The sequence below is a fragment of the Mobula birostris genome, chromosome 22 (genome assembly GCF_030028105.1).
Source record: "Mobula birostris isolate sMobBir1 chromosome 22, sMobBir1.hap1, whole genome shotgun sequence".
NCBI lineage: Eukaryota > Metazoa > Chordata > Chondrichthyes > Myliobatiformes > Myliobatidae > Mobula > Mobula birostris.
This window is the reverse complement of record NC_092391.1, coordinates 51,179,449-51,199,518: the sequence shown is the minus strand read 5'-3', so window position 1 is coordinate 51,199,518 and position 20,070 is coordinate 51,179,449. Positions and strand designations below refer to the sequence as shown.

Below are 20,070 nucleotides of genomic sequence, written 5' to 3'. Positions count from 1 at the left end.
TTGAACCAAAGGGCCTGCCTGCGTGCCATATAACTCTGACAGTTAAATGACTGAAGTGTTCCGATTCCTCTCCACAGACACTAGAGACTCCCTGAGCACTGCAGCCTTCGCTGATTTTACTTCAGACATCCAACATTTTGCTTTACAGGATTTTGCTTTACCCGCCTTTACTAATATGGCGGCGGCGAAGCACCTAATTGGTCGAGCCGGATGAATGCGTCACCAGCGTGCCGGGTCTGGTGCGCAAGCGTACTGTGCAGTCAGGCGACATGGCGACGAACGGGATGGAGGTGGAACCGGCTGGTAAGTAAATGTCCTGTCACCATTCTGCAGGCTGACTATGCCGGGTGTTGGTGTGGTGGAAGTCGGAGGTCCGTACCCGGCAAACCGAAACTCTCGCTGGAAGTTCCCCCCCTCTCTCTGTCTGATAGGTTGCTCTCCTCGCCATCTGACGGCGGATTGGTTGTTACCGATAGAGGCCTGTTTGTTGTGAACTCCACACCTGCCCAGTTTCCCCCAGAACGGAGCTCCAAGCTCAACACACATCCCGCTTCACACCGGCTCTAATCCCCATCACTCTTATCCACCTCCAGTATCCCTATGCACCCCGGCTGCCCACGTTATCCAACTCCAAATGTAGCCAGCACTGACTCTGACACACTCCATCCCCAAGATACCTTTCCCAAACACTAGGTTCTTTCCTTCTTCTCTAACATCTTCTATGCTGGGGCTCCTACCCCCTTTCCCAACATCCACCCCGCAAAAGTCTGGCAAATAGAGCTACCGTCGTTTCCGCACCCTATGATTTTACCCCAAAAAAGGGTTCTACCCTAACACTGGTCTTCTGCTCCATTCCCACAGAGCTATTTCCCTCTCCAGATTACCCCCACACTGACCTCTACCCCACCATATTATCATCACTTCCCTACCCTAAAATACTCCCATCCCGAGAATAGTTCAATACAATCTCTTACCTACACTACAATGCACCAGTACTAGCTCTACCACAGACATTCCCCACTTCAAATTCCCCCAACATGAACTTTCCTCAGTCCAACTCCAGCTTTATCCCATCCCCAGTGAACCTGTTTCCTTGACAGATAAGACCCAAACCTGCCTCCATCTATACATGCCTCCATAAAGCAGTCCAAGTACTAAATACGAGGAAGAACTTGCCCTCTGGCTTCCTGTCCCATCCCATCCAGCCTCTCCCTATCTGAATAAAATAATGTAAGAGGTACTAGAAGAATGAACATTCTTTATTGTTTCCTTTCACTACAGCAACACCTGGTGTGATGGCCTCTGGAGTGACAGGAAGTGTCTCGGTGGCATTACATCCGTTAGTTATTCTCAACATCTCCGATCACTGGATTCGGATGCGCTCTCAGGAGGGGAGGCCTGTTCAGGGTACGTTGAGTCTACAGTAGAGGGGAATGTTTTGTGTGGTGTACAGAACTCTATTGTATTATGTTTCATTTTTGGTGTAAACATTAAGATAAAACAAAGTTTTGGGGTTTTTTTTGAATCTTTGTGTTCAGAGAAATCTGGGGTTCCTTGTATAGGAATTATTGGAAGTTCACATGCAGGTACATCAAGTGAGTGAACTTTGTGCAGATGCAAGAGTAATGAGCTGTTGAAAGTAGGAAGAGGAGTAGGTTACTTAGCCTGCTAACCATTCAGTAAGAGCCCAGCTGCTACCGCCTCCAAGATTTCTTTAACATTAAGGGATATATCTACTTTCTGCATGCACATTGTCAGTGACTTGGCCTCCACCACCTTCTATAATGAAGAATTCCATATATTCAACACCCACTGGCAAAAGAAATTTCTCTAGTCTCAATTACATAGAGCCCTGATAGGATTCCTAGCTGGAATATTGTGCATAGATCTGGCCTTCCAACTGAATGAATGATACACTAGGGGGTCTGATTCCTGGGATAGCGCTGTTTCTTTTGAGAAATCTGAGGGGTAAGTTGTCACATGTACCGAGCGGTGGTTATTGCGAATGAACTGCCAGAGCAGGTGTATTTGCAACATTTAAAAGGTGCTTGATAAGAAAGGCATGGAGAAATAAGGGTCTGTTGGAGCCAAATGTGATTAGCGTAGTGGTGTTATGTCTGCATGGACAAGGTGGGTTGAATGGGCTGTATTGTAAAATGATGAATGATACAGCACATTAACAAACCCTTCTTCCCACTGTGCTGACAATCAGCTACCAACCACACTAATCACATTTACTAATACTTGGTCTGTAGCCTTCTATACCTTGTTGATTCAGGTGCGTATCTAGATATCTTACAAATGTTGAGAGTCTGCCTCCTCCACCTTTACAGGCAGTGCATTCCGAATTGAAACTATCCTCTGGGTGGGGGAGAAAAATACTTTTCATCAGATCCCCTGGGATCCTCTTGTTCCTCATATAAAGTTCATTCAAGATTATTGTCCTATATACAACCAAATAAAACAATGTTCCTCCAGGTATATATATATCACATGCAGCACATAAAACAAAACGTTACCACAAATAAGTTAATAAATATAATTCAAACAGCACAGTAAATAGTATACAGGAGAGTAAGCAGCTTATTTTCCTAGTCATGAGACCTTGGTGGTGGCAGGGTATTTAGTTTCAGAGCCTAGGGGAAGAAGCTGTTCCCCATTCTGGCAGTCCTAGTCCTGATGCTCCTGTACCTTCTTCCTGACAGTTGTGAGTCTAAGAGGCTGTGGTACGGGTGGTAGGAATCCTCAATGATGCTTTGGGCCCTTCATATACAGCACTTACGGTGAATGTCACAAATAGGGAGGAAGGGACACCGGTGTTCCCCTCAGCAGTTCTAATGTTGCTCTGTAGATTCTGATGCCTTGCAGCTTCTGTACCGCACAATGATGTGGCCAAACAGGACCCTTGATAGTGCTCTTGTTAAAAGTTGTTAGAATGGTGATGGGAAGCCTTGCACGTGTAACGTTCCGTTATATTGGCTCGTGTATGTCTAGGGGAAATCCCGCCCAGCACCTGCTTCAACACTCCCCTCAGAGTCAGTTGCCGCCCGAATCAATCACAAACATCAATCATCAGCCAGCACACCCAGTAAATTTTAACGAATACACTTTATAGATATTACTAATTCTAGGACATTAATATACATTTGATACAGAGAGGAAAGTAATGGAAAAAAAAAGGCGCCCACACTTATCAAAGTCCAAGTTCTTCGAGCGCTACAGTTGGAGCTCAATTCGACGTCAGACGACCACCCGATTTCCGTCGACTCACGGCTCGGGACCACCCTGAGTGATCGACCGGAGCCTCTCCGCACGTCCGCCGTCCTCCTCGTCTCTCCTCCGATTCCCCACCAAAACTCAGTCCACAGTCATATCATACAGCATGGCATCCAAAAACAAAACGATACATAACCACCCATTGGCTAATAGAACTTTGTTATCTCATTTTAAAGTAAAACAAACTGTTAGCGCAAACTCTCTGCAGCGTTAAAACACAACAAAGCCGCATTCCCCAGATTAACATAACAAAATCGCCATTTTAAATGTAACAAAAGAAAGGCCCCGTACACTCTCCCCCCACCTCAAAAAGTCATGCCCTCATGACGTTAACAGAGTTCACCAGTGCTCCTTGTAAAACACAAAACCCAACCCAGGTGCATAAAGCAGTGACATAACTTTGCAGGGCAGTAGAGATCACACCCTGCTCTCCCGGCGCTATATAAGTGAATCTTTCCAGGGGATGCCTACTCCTCTGAGGCCTCTGTACTTCCTATGCTGACTCCCTGTTCAGACACCCCAGTTGACCCCTCGAGCCTGTCTGTCGGACCTTCCCCTTCACCGGGATCCCTCTGCTCCTGTGAGCCCTCTGGCTCGGGTTCTGCCTCCACCCTCTCCTCCCTCAATCCCGGCTGTAATACGGGCGGCTCTGCAACACCCTCCCTCGGTTCCCCTGACTCAGTGATGGAAGGGCCAAGAGTCTCTTCTCCCAGCACCGGGGAATCAGCGAACGGAAGCAGGTACCACACGTCCGAATCATCACCTTCCGATGACGTATCCCTTTTCGAGGTGGGGACTGGCCCCGTCTCCTTCGCAGCGGGCTCTTCCAGCACCCTCGCAAAGTCCTCGTAATAGGAGTAAACTCCCATTCGGGCTCTGGGTCCATCTTCACCTCTCGACCCAGAGGCAACAGGTGGTTCCGATGGAGTACCTTGACAGGCCCCTGCCCGCCCTCAGATCTCACCCGGTAAACCAGGAGATTCGGCATCTGACTCTCCACCACATATGGGGTGGCTGCCCAACGGTCCGCCAACTTGTGCTTACCAGGTAGTCCTAAATTCCAGATAAGGACTCAGTCTCCCGGCAATAGCTGGACGAACTTTACCTTCTGATCATACCTCCTTTTATTCCGCTGGTTCTGCTTGGTGGCTGCCGCCTCAGCCAACTCGTACGCCCTTTTCAACTCTCTCCTCATATCGGACACGTACTTCAGACATGGCTTCGAAGGTATTTCCCCCGCTTCAGTCCCAAAACACAGATCAATGGGCAACCTCGCTTCCCGTCCGAACACCAGATAGTAGGGCGAGTACCCCGTAGCATCATTGCGAGTACAATTGTAACAATGAACCAAATGGGCGATGTGCCGACTCCACTTACTCTTCCGTCCAATCTCCAAGGTGCCGAGCATGTCCAGCAGGGTCCGGTTAAACCTCTCGGGTTGAGGATCACCCTGCGGGTGATAGGGGGTGGTTCTGGACTTTTCAACCCCAAGCATATCCAGCAATTCATGGATAAGCCTGCTCTCAAAGTCCCGTCCTTGATCACTGTGGATATGCCAGGGAAGGCCATAATGAACAAAGTACTTCTCCCATAACACCTTCGCCACTGTAGTCGCTTTCTAATCCTTAGTAGGAAAAGCCTGCGCATATCTAGTGTAGTGATCCGTGAGGACCAAGACATTCGTGGTATTGCTGGTGTCTGGCTCACTAGACAGGAAATCCATACACACCAGGTCCATGGGTCCTGCACTCTGCAAGTGGGATAACGGAGCCACCTGCACAGGCAAGGTCTTCCTCCTGACACAACGGCTACAGGTCTTACAGTATTCTTCCACCTCCCCGCCTCATCCGGGGCCAGTAAAACCGGTCCTTGACTAATCCATAGGTCTTCTCTACCCCTAAGTGCCCGGAATCATCATGTAGAGCCTGGAGCACAGCCTTTCGATACTTCTCAGGCATGACCAGCTGCCAGCGCCGGGGGTGGTCCGGAGGCGACGTGACCCGGTACAGGATGTGGTTCTTCAGTTTCAACCGGGGCCACTCCTTCAGTAGTAGAGGAACGGAGGCATGTTTTGCCTTCTCCACCTGCCCCATATCACCCTGGCTAACCGCATACCAGATAGTGCCAATGCTTGGGTCATCACGCTGAGCCGCCTCTACTTCCTGGGGACTCAACTCCGGCAGCTGCCTGTTCCTCAGAGCAGTCACATTACAGTAAACAGTGGGCAGCGCGTCACAGTCAGCCCCCGATTGATCCACTGCCCGATCCGTTCCCATCTGTGCTCCTACTTCCCCGTCGCTCCCAACTTGACACATGGCCTTTACTCCCTGGGCAGGGACACTCTTCCACTCCTCGGCCGTGCCCGAGTCGTCGTGCGCCCGACGAGACAGGGCATTTGCATCGATGTTCCGACTCCCCGGGCGGTACTTCAGGCTGAACTCATAGGCAGACAAGGCTGCTAACCACCGGTTCCCAGTAGCGTTCAGCTTCGCCCAGGTCAGGATATAAGTGAGGGGGTTGTTATCAGTTCTCACTTCAAACTGGGCCCCGTATAGGTAGTCACTCAACTTGTCCACCACCGCCCATTTCAACGCCAAGAACTCCAGCTTGTGAGTGGGATAGTTTCTCTCAGATGGCGACAAGCTCCGACTGACAAATGCCAGCGGCCTCAAGCCGTTTCCCTGTTCCTGGTACAGAACAGCCCCCAGACTGTCGTGACTGGCATCAGTGTGTAGAACATACGGCTTCCGGGGATCAGCAAAAGCCAACACTGGGGCCTGCGTCAGCGCCCTTTTTAGAGAGTTGAACGCCTCCTCACATTGAGCATCCCACCTCAATCCAAAAGGCTCCCCCGGGTCCAAGTATCCTCCTACCTCTGACCCTCAGTCTCCCTTCCTCCTCCTCCCCACAGGTGGATAGCCACACAGCAGCTGGTTCAATGGATGACTCATTTTCGCATATCCTTTCACGAATCGCCGGTAATATCTGCAAAACCCCAAAAACGAGCGTAAGGCGCTCACCTTCTGAGGTCTCGGCCAGGTGGTGACTGCGGCTATCTTACTCAGATCGGTGGCCACTCCATTTCGCGAAATTATGTGCCCGACATAGCTGACCGACGTCTTACAGAACTGGCATTTATCCAGGGAAAGTTTTAACCCTTCCTCCTTCAGCCGACTCAGCACCTTCAGCAGCTGCTCCTCATATTCCTCCAACGTAGATCCAAACACTATCAGGTCGTCCAGGTACACCAATACCTCCAGCAGGTTCATGTCCCCCACTGTCCGCTCCATGAGCCGCTGGAAGGTGGCTGGGGCCTCCGAGATACCTTGGGGTATTCGTTCGAACTGGAAAAACCCCAGGGGACAGATAAAGACTGTCTTCTCCTTATCAGTCTCGCTGATCGGAATCTGGTAATACCCACTCCGCAAATCCAATACACTGAACCACTGTGCACCACTCAGACATGCCAAGGCATCTTCCACCCTCGGGACCGTATATTGGTCGGGAACGGTGCGGTGGTTCAGGGTCCTATAGTCCACGCACATGCGTACCTTCCCATTTTTCTTCCTTGCCACCACTATGGGGGACGCATAGGGGCTTCGGGACTCCGCAATAATCCCTGCGTCTTTCAACTGCCGCAAGTGCTGCCGCACATCCTCCACATCTGCTGGGGCCAACCGCCGCGACCTCTCCCTAAACGGGGTGTCATTTGTCACCCGAGTAGTGTGCCGAGTGCTCTTGGAACAACCTACATCAAACTCGCCCTGAGAAAAGACATCCCCTAACTTCAGCATCTTCTCCACCAGCCTGCTCTTATACGCCGGCGGCACAGGGGAGTTTTCAAAATTAAAGGCCTCCTTGGTCAGCCGCCCCCCGTTTCCCAATAGTTCTCCTCCAGTGGGCTTCATGGAGGCGCTGGACATCACCGTCACCGGGAACAAGTGTGCAAGGGGCATCCCGTGCTTAAAGTTGATCTCCCTCTCCGTTATGTTCCTTACCATCACCCCCATCCGCTGTGCCTGTACAGCGGAGGGCCTCTGCAATTCAGGTCTCACCAGCGCCCCAGCCGGGAACCGGGACTCCCTTTCCAGGTCGTCGGGGGCATCTACTAGCAGGGCCTCTCCCGGCGGTAATCCGGGGAATCTGGGGGTCCCCATCACTAGTGCCGCCTCCCCTGGCCGTATCACCTTAGGCCTCACCTGAGTGCACCACACCGTCCCTCGTTTGCACTCAGGATCCAGCCCCTGGGGGTCACCCACTCCTTCGTACACTGCTCAGAACACGGGGTGGACCGAGAGGGTCTCCAGAAAGTTCTCCCCCCCTTCTTCTTACCGGCTCCCAAGAGCCGTCGCACCAGAGGGGAGTTAGTCCCCACCAACAGGGCAGCACCACCAGTCTCCACCGGGTCCGGACAAACCAACACCAGCATCTCAAAGGCTTCCGACACTCCCACATCTCCCTCTGAAAATTCCAATCTCACTGACAAGTATCCATCGTACGGGTAATCACGATCACTTATGCCCCAAATCTCCAATGCGTTAAACGGAGTTACTGCCAAATGCTTCAGATATTTGTTGTAGAACGACCGGTACAGTAAGGTAATCTGCGACCCGGTGTCAAGGATAGCTTTCGCAAAGATTCCCTTTATCCGTAGGGACACGCTGGAACGGGGTCCCACCAGTCCATCAGGAATTTGGGCTTGTTCTTTCCGGGGTTCCATAGCGGTTTTCTGGGAACGTGTTCCTCCCAAGACTCCAGTCCGTTCCCTCACTGAGACTCTCCTAAGTTTCCCGACACCTCTCCCTTCTTGGTGGCCCGGGGGCCCTCCCCCCTCAGCACATCTCATCTCTCACAATCCTTCCGCAAGTGGCCAGCTTCCCCACAATGCTAGCACGCCCCCGGCCACTCACATTCCCAGCGGAAATGCCCCTCTCTCCCACAGTTATAGCACCCACTACTCGCCACCTCCCTCCTCCCGATATGGGCCCCCAGGGACCCCTTGGATTTCTCTGGTCTTACCCCGGCTACCACCTCCTGAACCGCTGAAGACCGTCCCTGAGGGTCCGAGCCCCCTGGTCGGCCCAAAGCACACTCCTCGGCCCGTACCTCTCGGATCAGCTGTCCAAATGATGGAGGGGAGCTCCGCTTAAATGACTGCCGTACACTTCAAGCCACCCTGTCATCCTCCCGGGGACCGCTACATATCTGGCTCATCCTTAACTCCGCCACTTCGTCCTCCCTCACTATCCCTCGTCGCAGCAACCCCGTAAGCTTTCCTTCCAGCCTGAAAGCATAGTCTGAGAGCTTTTCCCCTCTTCTCTGCCCGATCCGTTGAAACTCCGCTAAATGCCGCCAGGGATCCCCTGACAGTCCAAACACTTCCTCCAAAGCGTCCAAACACTCCGATAGGGAAGCCAAGGGGCGTGCCGCTCTCAGATCGCGGATCACCAAGCTTTCCACCAATCGCTGTCTCTTTTCTTCATCTGAAACTGGCCACACCTCTAACAATTGGGATGTATCTTCAACCCAGGTATCATAGTCATCCTCCCCTTCCAGGGTGGGCTTGGCTCCCGAGAAAATTCTCAGCTTCGGGCGGGTCCCCTCAACCCTTCTCGCCAGGGAGGTAATGGCAGCCGTTAACTCGGCAGTCTCATCAAGCCCATGGGGGCGGGACCTGGCCAAACCTTCCCACTCCACACCTCTACCTCTTGCTACGGGCACCCGGCCGGGGGCCTCATCTAGCTCCTCCTCCTCCGGCACCTCCTCACTTGCGTCCTCGGGGAGAGTGTGGAGACCCCACGGCCTCGCCTCCCCCTGGACATGGACTGTCGCTGGTAATTCTAAAGCCATGACGTCGGCACTCGTCCGCACCAACATCCAGCTAGCCTCCAGTTCCTTCCCACCCCTTCTAGCTACAAGTTCTACCTGCCCGATACCTTTAATCAAACTCAACCCTCGCACCAGTACCTCTGCCGGAATGCGATAATCGACCCCGCTTACCACACACGCATGATTCACCGGTACCTCCTCCATTTCACACCAACTTACAATCTTATCTCGCTCCATCTTCACACCACTTACCGCAACAACAAGTACAACTTTCCCGAAAAAGTCCAAATCCCGGACGAGCCCCCACTTGTAACGTTCCGTTATATTGGCTTGTGTATGTCTAGGGGAAATCCCGCCCAGCACCTGCTTCAACACTCCCCTCAGGGTCAGTCGCCGCCCGAATCAATCACAAACATCAATCATCAGCCAGCACACCCAGTAAATTTTAACGAATTCACTTTATAGATATTACTAATTCTATGACATTAATATGCATTTGAAACAGAGAGGAAAGTAATGGAAAAAAAAGGCGCCAACACTTATCAAAGTCCAAGTTCTTTGCGCACTACCGTTGGAGCTCAATTCGACGTCAGACGACCACCCGAATTCCGTCGACTCACGGCTCGGGACCACCCTGAGTGATCGACCGGAGCCTCTCCGCACGTCCGCCGTCCTCCTCGTCTCTCCTCCGATTCCCCGCCAAAACTCAGTCCACAGTCATATCATACAGCATGGCATCCGAAAACAAAACGATACCTATCTACCCATTGGCTAATAGAACCTTGTTATCTCATTTTAAAGTAAAACAAACTGTTAGCGCAAACTCTGCAGCGTTAAAACACAACAAAGCCACATTCCCCAGATTATCATAACAAACTTGCCATTTTAAATGTAACAAAAGAAAGACCCCGTACACACACCTCAATCTTCTCAAAGTGTAAATGTTGCTGTGCCTTCTTGACTAATGAGGAGGTGTTGTGGGTTCAGGCTAGATCATTTGTTATGAGCACACCAAAGAACTTTGTGCTCTTTACTCTCGCCAAGGTAGAGACATTGATATGCAATGCAGAGTGGTTGATCAGCGCCTTTCTGAAGTCTATAGTCATCTCTCAGGTAGTTGTTCAAATGCCATTTAACAAGCCCCTCTACATCCTTTCTGTATGCTGACTTGTTGCAGATGAGGTCACCCACTGTTGTATCATAGGTGAACTTGATGCAGTTTGGGCTGGATGTGGCAGTGCAGTCATGGGTTATCAACGTGAGCAGCAGCGGGCTGAGCATGCAGCCCTAGTGCTCAATGTGATGGAGCTTGAGATGTTGCTGCCAGCTTGGACTGACTAGGGTTTTTCTGTCAAGAGGTCCAAGATTCAGTTATCGAGAGGGATGTTGAGAGCCAGCAAGGACAGTTTACCAATCAGCCTCTGAAGGATGATCTTTTTAAAAGCCGAGCTGAAGTTGAACAATATCCTGGTTTATGGGGCATAATTTTCTAGGTGGTACAAGTCGGAGTGGAGCATCAAGCCTATGGCATTAACAGTGGACCAGTTAGAGCTGTAGGCAAACTGGAAAGGGTCCAATGTAGCTGGAAGGTGGGATTTTATACGATCCATTACCAGCCACTCAAAGTGCTTCATGATGGTTGAGGTAAGTGCCACAGCGGTAATCATTTATCTTCACTCTCTTGGGCACTGGACTGAAGATGGCAACCTTGAGGCCTACGTGGACAGTGGATTGTTGCAAAGAGATATTAAAGATATCTGTTAAGACCTCTTAGCTGGTCCGCACAATCCCTCAGCACCTGACAGGGTATTTTGTTTGGCCCCACGTCTTTGCATGCGTTTACCCTGGCTGGGATCCTCAACTTGGCCGAGGCCAGACAGGGTACCTGTTCCTCAAGGAGAGGGGGGCTTTCCGTGATGTCACATCATTCATTGCATCAAATGGTGCATAGGAGGGAGGCGTTGCTGTTGTTGGCATGCAAGGTAGACTAGTAATCCATTACAGTTGGTTTATCTTGCTGCTTTTCTCTGTTGTCACAAAGGTGTCTGTGAGTATTCTCGCTTTGCCTTCCTGATGGCACAGGAAAGTGTAGGTCTTGCTGACCTTAGAGCCTTCTTATCCCTGATATGAAAGCAACATCCAGATCCTTAAGTGAATGAACTACTGCAGTCAGCCGTGGTTTCTGATTTGCCTTGGCAGTGTAGTGTTTAATCACGGTAATGTCCTCAATGCAGTTTCCTATGTAGCCCACATATTCACCTCTCCTGCATATTCATCAATGTTGATGTGATGATCATAGGTAGCTGCCTCTCTAAGCATGCTCCAGCCCATGCTTTTGAAACAGTCTTGCTGCACTGAGGTGGCACCTTTTGGCTGGGTCCTGATCTCCCTGTAAACTGGTTTGACTCGCTTAACCAGTGGTCTGTGTGCAGAGGTTAGCAAAATGGATATGTGGTCTGAGTATCTGACGTGGGGACAGGGGACAACCTTGTCAGTTCAATGAACGTTGATGTAGATCAGGTCTAATATAGTCTGTCCTGGTTGGGAAGTTGACATGCTGGTAGAACGTTGGCGGGACTGTTTTTAAGTTGGCATGATTGAAGTCAGCAGCAATAATGAAGACGTCATTGGTTGAGTGGCTTCGAGGTTGCAGATGACGCCATTGAGCTCTTGTAGCACTTCCCCAGCACTGGCTCAGGGGGTTATGAACAGCAACAATGACAATGGCAATGAACTTCCTTATTAAGTTGAAGGGCCTGCACTTCACCATTAAAAGTTCTATGTGTGGTGAGCAGTGGGGCATTCACACACTAGTTTTTACTGATGTAGACCGTTACGTACCCCGTAACTGGGTTACCAAACCAGCAGAAATGGATCACTCAGTTGGAGTCTGGATTACTAGAACTAAGAAAGTTTTATTAAAGAAACAAGCAACACAGTAATCGAAAGGATAATAAATGCAACAGTTCAGCGATGATAAACACACATGTGCACAGAATTAAGATAACAGGATCAATCAAGCTCTATCGTTGTCTAGGGGTAAATGACCAATTTCAAAGTGACACAAAGTCCAGTTCAATTTAGTTCAGTTCACAGTAATCGTTGCCATGGCGATGGACAATGTGGGGGGAAGGAGAGAGAGAACAAGAACGAATGATCATTCAAAACGGCTTCCACACACAGACCTGCGATATTGCTCATAAGCAGCTTTCGGGCGAGTCCTTTGTGATGTCACCTGAGGTCACCGACTGTGACCCCTCCTCCAGATGTGGTCGATCCTCTGCAGTGAACCCGGCACCCAAGCAAGGGCGGACACACACCGGGTTCCCGCTGATCGTACCTTTCCACCCTGTGCGCTTAAGGCTTGGTTCCGCCACCAGCCTTCCAAAACGACTCCCGCTGACTTGCGGGGGGGCACTGCTTCCAGGGTCTCGTTACCTCGTGGTGTCGTGTGTGTCCTGCCTTAGCGAACCTGTCCCTTTTTATCCCCCTGCTGGGGTATCGCCTGTCCATCACTTCAAACAGTTCAGGGTTCAAAGGGGGAGCCGCTCTAGACAACTCTCTCTCCCGTCCCTTCATTACACATCTCCAAATGCTGCTCCATTGTCTTCCTTATCTCTCGCTCTCTCCTGAAGACAGGTGGCAGACCAACTGCTGATAACACAGGACAGCTAACATCTTATCTATGTGTATTCTTGTCACAAGACATATAGACCTCCTCTGCAGCTCTTGCCAGAGGTCACAACATTTTTGTCCATCCAGAAGGACATTAGGCCTTCTAGCTGGATGGTTGAATCTGGAGTGGTGTCCTGGAGCCATGTTTCTGTCAGGACAAGTGTACAGCAGTCCCTCATCTCCTGGTTCAGACACGGATGCAGGTAATCCAATTTATTTTCTGGTGATCAGACGTTAGTGTGTGAATTCATCGGAGCGCGGGTCTGGAGGGATCCACTTTAAGTCTCGCTCTTATAACGGTCCGGTTTTCACACTTCTGCATCCTTGAGTGCTGCTTCTGCTTTCACAAGTTGCTGTTGTGGTCCGCAGTGCAGTGCGAGGGCCCACTCCATGCATAAGCCCGTAACTGCACAGCACCTTCATTATCTAGTTTGCTGGCAAGATAGACTTGCGGATTTTAGTGTTCTTCAGCAGTGTTCTTGATCATAGAAAAGACAAACAGGGTGAGAAATTTCACCATTGATTGCAGCCATGTGTGCCACTGAATTGTGAGGTACGGTATAGAGCAATACTTTCCGGCTTCAGACACCTCCATTTAAGTGGGGAAAATTCTTACTACTCACCCTATCTATTTTATGCTGCAGTTAATTTTGTGTATTTCTGTCAGGAGGTACTTGATATGCAGACTGTTGTTCTGTGCGTCAGATTGACAGAACACCTCTGTTTTGAGGATGTTAACTGTAACATCCACCCTCTTGTTTCTTTAGGAAACAAGCCAGTAGTGACTTAGAGCTCTGCCTCAGAATGTGTATGCAGTTTTTCCCTGTAGGCTGTTGCTCCATCACTGGGTCTGATCCATTTAGCACAGTGGCTGAGCCAGTCAATGCAATTGATGTTGTCCCAGACACGAGGAATTCTGCAGATACTGGAAATTCAAGCAACACACATCAAAGTTGCTGGTGAACGCAGCAGGCCAGGCAGCATCTCTAGGAAGAGCTACAGTCGACGTTTTGGGCTGAGACCCTTCATCAGGACTAAATGAAGGAAGAGTTAGTAAGAGATTTGAAAGGGGGAGGGGGAGATCCAAAATGATAGGAGAAGACAGGAGGGGGAGGGATGGAGCCAAGAGCTGGACAGGTGATTGGCAAAAGGGATATGAGATGATCATGGGATAGGAGGCCCAGGGAGAAGGGAAAGGGGGAGGGGGGACAAACCCACAGAGGATGGGCAAGGGGTGTAGCGAGAGGGACAGAGGGAGAAAAAGGAGAAAGAAAGAATGTGTGTATATAAATAAATAACGGATGGGGTACAAGGGGGAGGTGAGGCATTAGCGGAAGTTAGAGAAGTCGATGTTCATGCCAGCAGGTTGGAGGTCCCAGGATGACTTCTTTACAAGAGCAGTACAATTCTGTCAACAGCCTTCTATCTCCACCACTTTCATCACTTAAAGAATCGGTGTGTTATTTATGTCCTTACAACCCAGATGGTCCTTACAGTTCAAATAGCCTCTGATGACCAAGTCCAGCTCCAGGCCTTCACAGGTGGCTTAGCTAATAAGCTCAGTGGAACCATTTCTATTGACAGGAGAAGGGACAAAGGTGGGTTAGTGGCACCTTAAAACCAGTTGCTTCGGCAGATGGGGCTCACCAGCCATGGTTGGCAGCTCACCTAGGAGAAGGAAAACTCTGATCTCAAACCTCCGCTGACTTGGGAGTAAACCCTGAGGAAAAAATCCGGAGCTGGAGTCCCTAAGGCAGTCCTACATTGAGTTCAATGGTAGTGTTTATGGCAACGTGGACCCTTCAGAAATGTGATGGCAGAGAGGAAGAAACTGTTCCTAAAATATTAATGGTGTGTTTTCAGGCTCTTGCACCTCCTCCTTGACTACCATAGTGAGAAGAAGGAATGTCCGAAATGGTGAAGGCTCCTAGGGATAGATGATCGTGATGGAAGAAATAAAAGCATAGACTATTTTCTAAATCAGAAGAAAATTCAAAAATCCAAGGCACAAGGAGATTTGGGAGTCCCCGTGCAGGATTCCCTAAAGGTTAATTTGCAGGTTGAGTCTGTGGTGGAGAAGGTAGTTGTGATGTTAGCATTCATTTTGAGAGGACTAGAATATAAAAGCAATGATTTAATGCTGAGGCGTTATAACACACTGGTGTGGTCTCACTTGTGAGCAGTTTTTCTTATCTAAGAAAGGGTGTGCTGTGCTGACATTGGAGAAGGTTCTGAGGATGCTCACGAGATTAAATCTAGGAATGAAAGGGTTATCATATGAGGTGACTCTGGGCCTGTATTCGGTGGAGTTTAGAGGAATGGGAGAATGGCGGTGGGGGTGCGGGTGTTCTCATTGAAACCTATCGAATATTGAAAGGCCTAGATAGAATGGATGTTGGAAGGATGTTTCCTATAATGGGGAAGTCTCGGACCAGAGGGCACAGCCTCAGTATAGAGGGGTGTCCATTTGGAATGGAGATAAGGAGGAATTTCTTTAGCCAGAAGGTGGTGAATCTGTGGAATTCATTGCCACAGGTAGCTGTGGAGGCCAAGTCATCGGGTGTATTTAAAGTGGTGGTTGATGGATTCTTGATGAGTCAGTGCGTGAAAGGTATGAGGAGAGGACAGGGGAATGACTGAGAGGGAAACGGATCAGCCTTGATGAAGCAGACTTGATGGGCTGAATGGCTGATAATGCTGCCTTGAGGCGCTGCCTCTTGAAGGTGTCCTTGACGGTGGGGGTGGTTGTGCCGTGATGGAGTTCGGTGAGTCTACAACCCTCTGCAGCAACTTGCAAACCTGTGTATTGGAGTCTCCTTATCAGATGGTGATGCATCCAGGCAGAATGCTCTCCTCCATACATCTGTAAAAGCTTGCCAGAGTCTTTGGTTACATACCAAATCTCCTCAAACTCCCAATGGAGTTTCCCACTTTCACCAGCCACTACTCTATTGGAGGCAGCTAACAGAAGCCAGCAAATCTACCGACCAGCATAACTTTGTGAAAGGACCAGAGCAGATGGAAGATCCTACACAGCTACAGGCAGAACATGGAAATTCCACACAGTCTGAAACACTCAGAAGGTCAGCAGCTTCTGCAAAAAACACAACACAGTAACGTATGTGACTGAGTACCCTCTGTCAGAATTGGCAGGACAAAATACATGTTGGTTTAAAGTTGCAGAGCGTGCAAGGCAAAGGTTGGTGGAGTCCAGGTTAGAGGCGGTAGTTGGATGGTGTTACACTTCTGTGTACATGTACGTGTTTGTGAGACATGCCCTGTAGATTAGGCTGTACTTTTGGGGAAAGAGAAACTGAGTGAATATCCCAGTGGGTGACTTGGAACAAAATTAGTCAGTTATGATAATGTCAGAGAAAGTCGGAGAATTTGATGTTAAGTCAGGAAGACTGCAACTGAAGATGAGATGTTGCTCCTCAAGCTTTTATTGAACCTTAAACAGGAGACATTGAACTGAACACAGGCACAATGCAAAACAATCACCCAATTAGAGTTTGGTTTCTGTAGTGTAAAGGACACCACATTATGAACACCAAATGCAGTATACCAGTTTAGGACATGTGCCAGCGATTTCCTGCTTCACCTGCAGAACTGTTTCAGATAGATATTGGGAAGAGCTGGGGTAAATGAGTTATTGTTGGATGAGGAATGGTTGATAGAGACAGAACAGACCAAGGAATTGTGATGCGAATGCTCCATTCAAAATGGTGAAAGGGGAGCGGGTGATTGAATTTTGTCGGAACTGGCGGAATTATGAGAAGTCATCTGTTGATTGCACTTGCTGTTTATGATGCAGTCAGCTCTATACTGAGAACACCAAACACTGTTGGGGTAATTACTTAGCAGAACGCCTGCATTCAGTCCAAAGCACCAACCCTTTAATTCTCCAAAAACACAAACAAAGTGCTGGAGGAACTCAGTGGGTCAGGCAGCATCTATGGAAGGAAATAACCAGTGGATATTTCTGGCCCAGACCCTTCACTGGGATTGGAAAGGAAGACAGCAGACACCATAATAAAAAGTTGGAGGAATGGGGAGGAGCACAAGCTGGCAGGTGATCGCTATCACAAGGTAAGGGGAAGGTAAAAGGGTGCCAACTTGTAATCCTCTTCCTCCCCTATCTTCTTACTTCCATTTTCTTAATTATGTTCTGCCCCCTTCCTTTCCAGTCTTGATGAATGGTTTCAGCTGAAAACATTGACTTGTTTGTTTCCTTCCATAGATCTGCACTCTGCCTGACCTGAGTTTCTCCAGAACCTTGTGTGTGTTGCTCAGATTTACACTATCTGCAGAATCTCTTGTGTCTAGTTCTCAAGCCCACTCAGACCTCTCAGTGTACAGGCTCCCGCATGGTGACAACCAGACCAATTTTGAGAAACAATGTGTCATATTCTGTTGCAGCCTCCTGGATTCAATATTAAGCTCTTTGGCTTTAGGTAGCAGTCTTTCTCAGTCTAAATCAAAACAGCCACTTATGCAGTAAGTCACAGATGAGTCCGTTAGTGCACCGTGACCTGGGAATGTCCCACAATCCTGCTAGCAATACGTGCCATAGGCAGGCCTATTCACACTGCCCTCCCATCTCACAGGTAACCCTGTTATCTTATACATACCCCACCCAATCTCCTCTGCAATATAAAGCTAACTTGTTGTCCTCACTCTAGTTTTAACCAGAATTGCAGCAGGGTGCGTCAGTAAGGAAGTAGCTGTGGGTCAGTAAGAAAGTACAATTGCAAGAAAAAGTTTGTGAACCCTTTGCAATTACCTGGTTTACTGCATTAGTTACTCATAAAATGTGGTCTAATCTTCATCTAAGTCACAATAATAGACACAATGTGCCTAAGCTAATAACACACAAACAATTGTACTTTTCATGTCTTTATTAAATACATAATTCACAGTCCAGGCTGCGAAAAGTATATGAACCCTTTAATTTAATAACTGCTAGAACCTTATTTAGTAGCAATAATCCCCACCAAACATTTCCTATAGCTGCTGATCGGACTTGCATAAAAGTGAGGAAGAATCTTAGACCATTCCACCATCCAAAAAATTTCAGTTCATCAATATTTCTGGGATACATTGCATAAACAGTCCTCTTCAGGTCAAGCCACAACACCTCAATTGGGTTAAGGTCTGGACTCTTGACTTTCCCATTCCAAAACATAAATTTTCTTCTTTTTAAACTATTCTGTTATTGATTTACTCTTGTGTTTCGGATCTTTGTCCTGTTGTATCACCCAACTCTATTAAGCTTCGGGTGACAGGCAGCTACGCTGACATTCTCCTGTAAAATGACTTGATACAATTTTGAATTTATTGTTCCCTCAATAATTGTAAGGTGTCCAGGCCCTGAGGCAGCAAAGCAGCCCCAAACCACAATGTTCCTTCTATCATGTTTCACAGTTGGAATGAGGTTTTGGTGTTGGTGTGCCATGCCTTTTTTCCTCCAAACATAGCTGTGTATTTCTGTCAAGAAGTTCAACTTCTGACTCATCTGTCCACAAAACATTGTCCCAGAAGCATTGTGGAGCATCCAGGTGGTCTCTTGCAAACTTAAGACATGGTTTTTGGAGAACAGTGGTTTCCTCCATGGCGTCCTTCAATGAACACTATTCTTGTTCAGTGTTTTTCTTATAGTGGACACAAACGGAGATTTTAGCAATTTCTAGAGATTTCTGCATTTTTCTTCCAGTTACTTTTGGGTTCTTTTTCACATCCCTCAGCATTGCATGTTGTGCTCTTGGTGTGATTTTTGCAGGAGGTGCCCGCTGCTAGGTAGAGTAGCAACAGTACTGAATTTCTTCCATTTCTCTTACTGTGGACTGATGAACACTCAGGTCTTTAGAAATGCTTTTGTAGCCTTTTCCAGCTTTATGCATCTCTATAATTCTTCTAAGGTCTTTTGAAAGTTGTTTTGATTGAGGCATGGTGCACGTAAACAGATCTTTCTTGAGAAGAGCAGGCTCTGTCAGTAACCTGACTTTGTGTCTTTTTTTATATAGGGTAGGGCACCCTACAGCCCACATCTCCAATCTCATCTCATTGATTGGAACACCTGACTCCAAATAGCTTTTGTAGAAGGCATTATCCTAGAGATTCACATACTTTTTTGAAACTAAACTGATTGTTCAAATGGTGTATTCGGTATTGACAAGAAGTATAATTGTTTGTGTGATATTAGTTAGGCAGATTGCGTTTATCTATTATTGTGACGTAGATGAAGATTAGACCCCTTTTGTGAGTAATTAATGCAGAAAACTAGGTAATTGCAAAGGGTTTACAAACTTTCTTGCAACTGTAAATGTTAAGGCTTTGCAAAGAAGGAAGCTGAAAGGCTGATCTTGATGGAACTGATGTTCTAAGGTGCATTGATTTCAATGCACAGAGAATTGTAGGCAAGGCAGATAAGTTAGAGAATGAATTACAATGTTCTAGTCATTTGTGAGTCTTGGTTGCAGGAGGAGCAGGACTCAGCTCAGTGTTCTGTTTTATTGTAGACGTAGAGAGATATTAAAGAGGTAAGGGTGGCATTACTCATCAGGGAAAATGTTGCAGCAAGTGTTCAGAAACGACATTTTGGATGGCTCATCCACTGAGGCAATATGGGGAGAACTGGATAATATGAAAGAGATGGCAACATCTATGGAAAAAAGTATACAATCGGCGTTTCAGGCCGAGGCACTTCATCCTAGATGCTGTGTGGCCTGCTGAGTTCCGCCAGCATTTTGTGTGTATTACTTTGATTTCCAGCATCCGCAAATTTTCTCTTGTTTGGAATAGAAAAGGATGGCCACATTAATGGATGTATATTATAGACCTCCCAATAGTCAGTGATTTTAATTTTCCATATATTGACTAGGACTCCCACATGTAAAAGGAATGAATGGGGTGGAGTTTGTTAAATGTTTTCAAGAAAGTTTCCTTAATTGATACACAGAGTACTCCTCTTTGAGAATGAGACAGGGCAGGAGACAGAAATGTTTGTAGGGAAACATTTTTTGGATGTAGTGATCAAAATTCCATTAGCTTCAAGATAATTATGGAGAAGGATAAGAATGTTCCTTGGGTTGAGATTCAAGATTGGAGAAAGGCCAATTTTGATGGCATCGGGAAACAGAGCGATAGAGCGCTACAGTACAAAACCTTGTGGTGTGGATTGGGGTAGATTGTTTCTGGCAGAGCGATGCTTGGTAAATAGGAGACCTTCAAGAGTGAATTATTAGGATCAGGATCTAATTAGCTACGTAAGGAGTGTAACAAATGCAAGAA

General features: G+C 48.1%; 1 protein-coding gene across 1 annotated transcript in view; it reads left to right on the top strand.

Moving 5' to 3' along the window:
• Positions 1–237: 237 nt before the first annotated feature.
• cops6 (COP9 signalosome subunit 6) overlaps positions 238–20,070 on the top strand; it is a 62,237-nt gene continuing 42,404 nt past the window's right edge. Inside the window, exons 1-2 of the mRNA XM_072240720.1 lie at positions 238–303; positions 1,282–1,407. Coding sequence (XP_072096821.1) covers positions 270–303; positions 1,282–1,407 — 160 coding nt within the window. The 5' untranslated portion in view covers positions 238–269. The remainder of the gene's footprint in view (positions 304–1,281; positions 1,408–20,070) is intronic.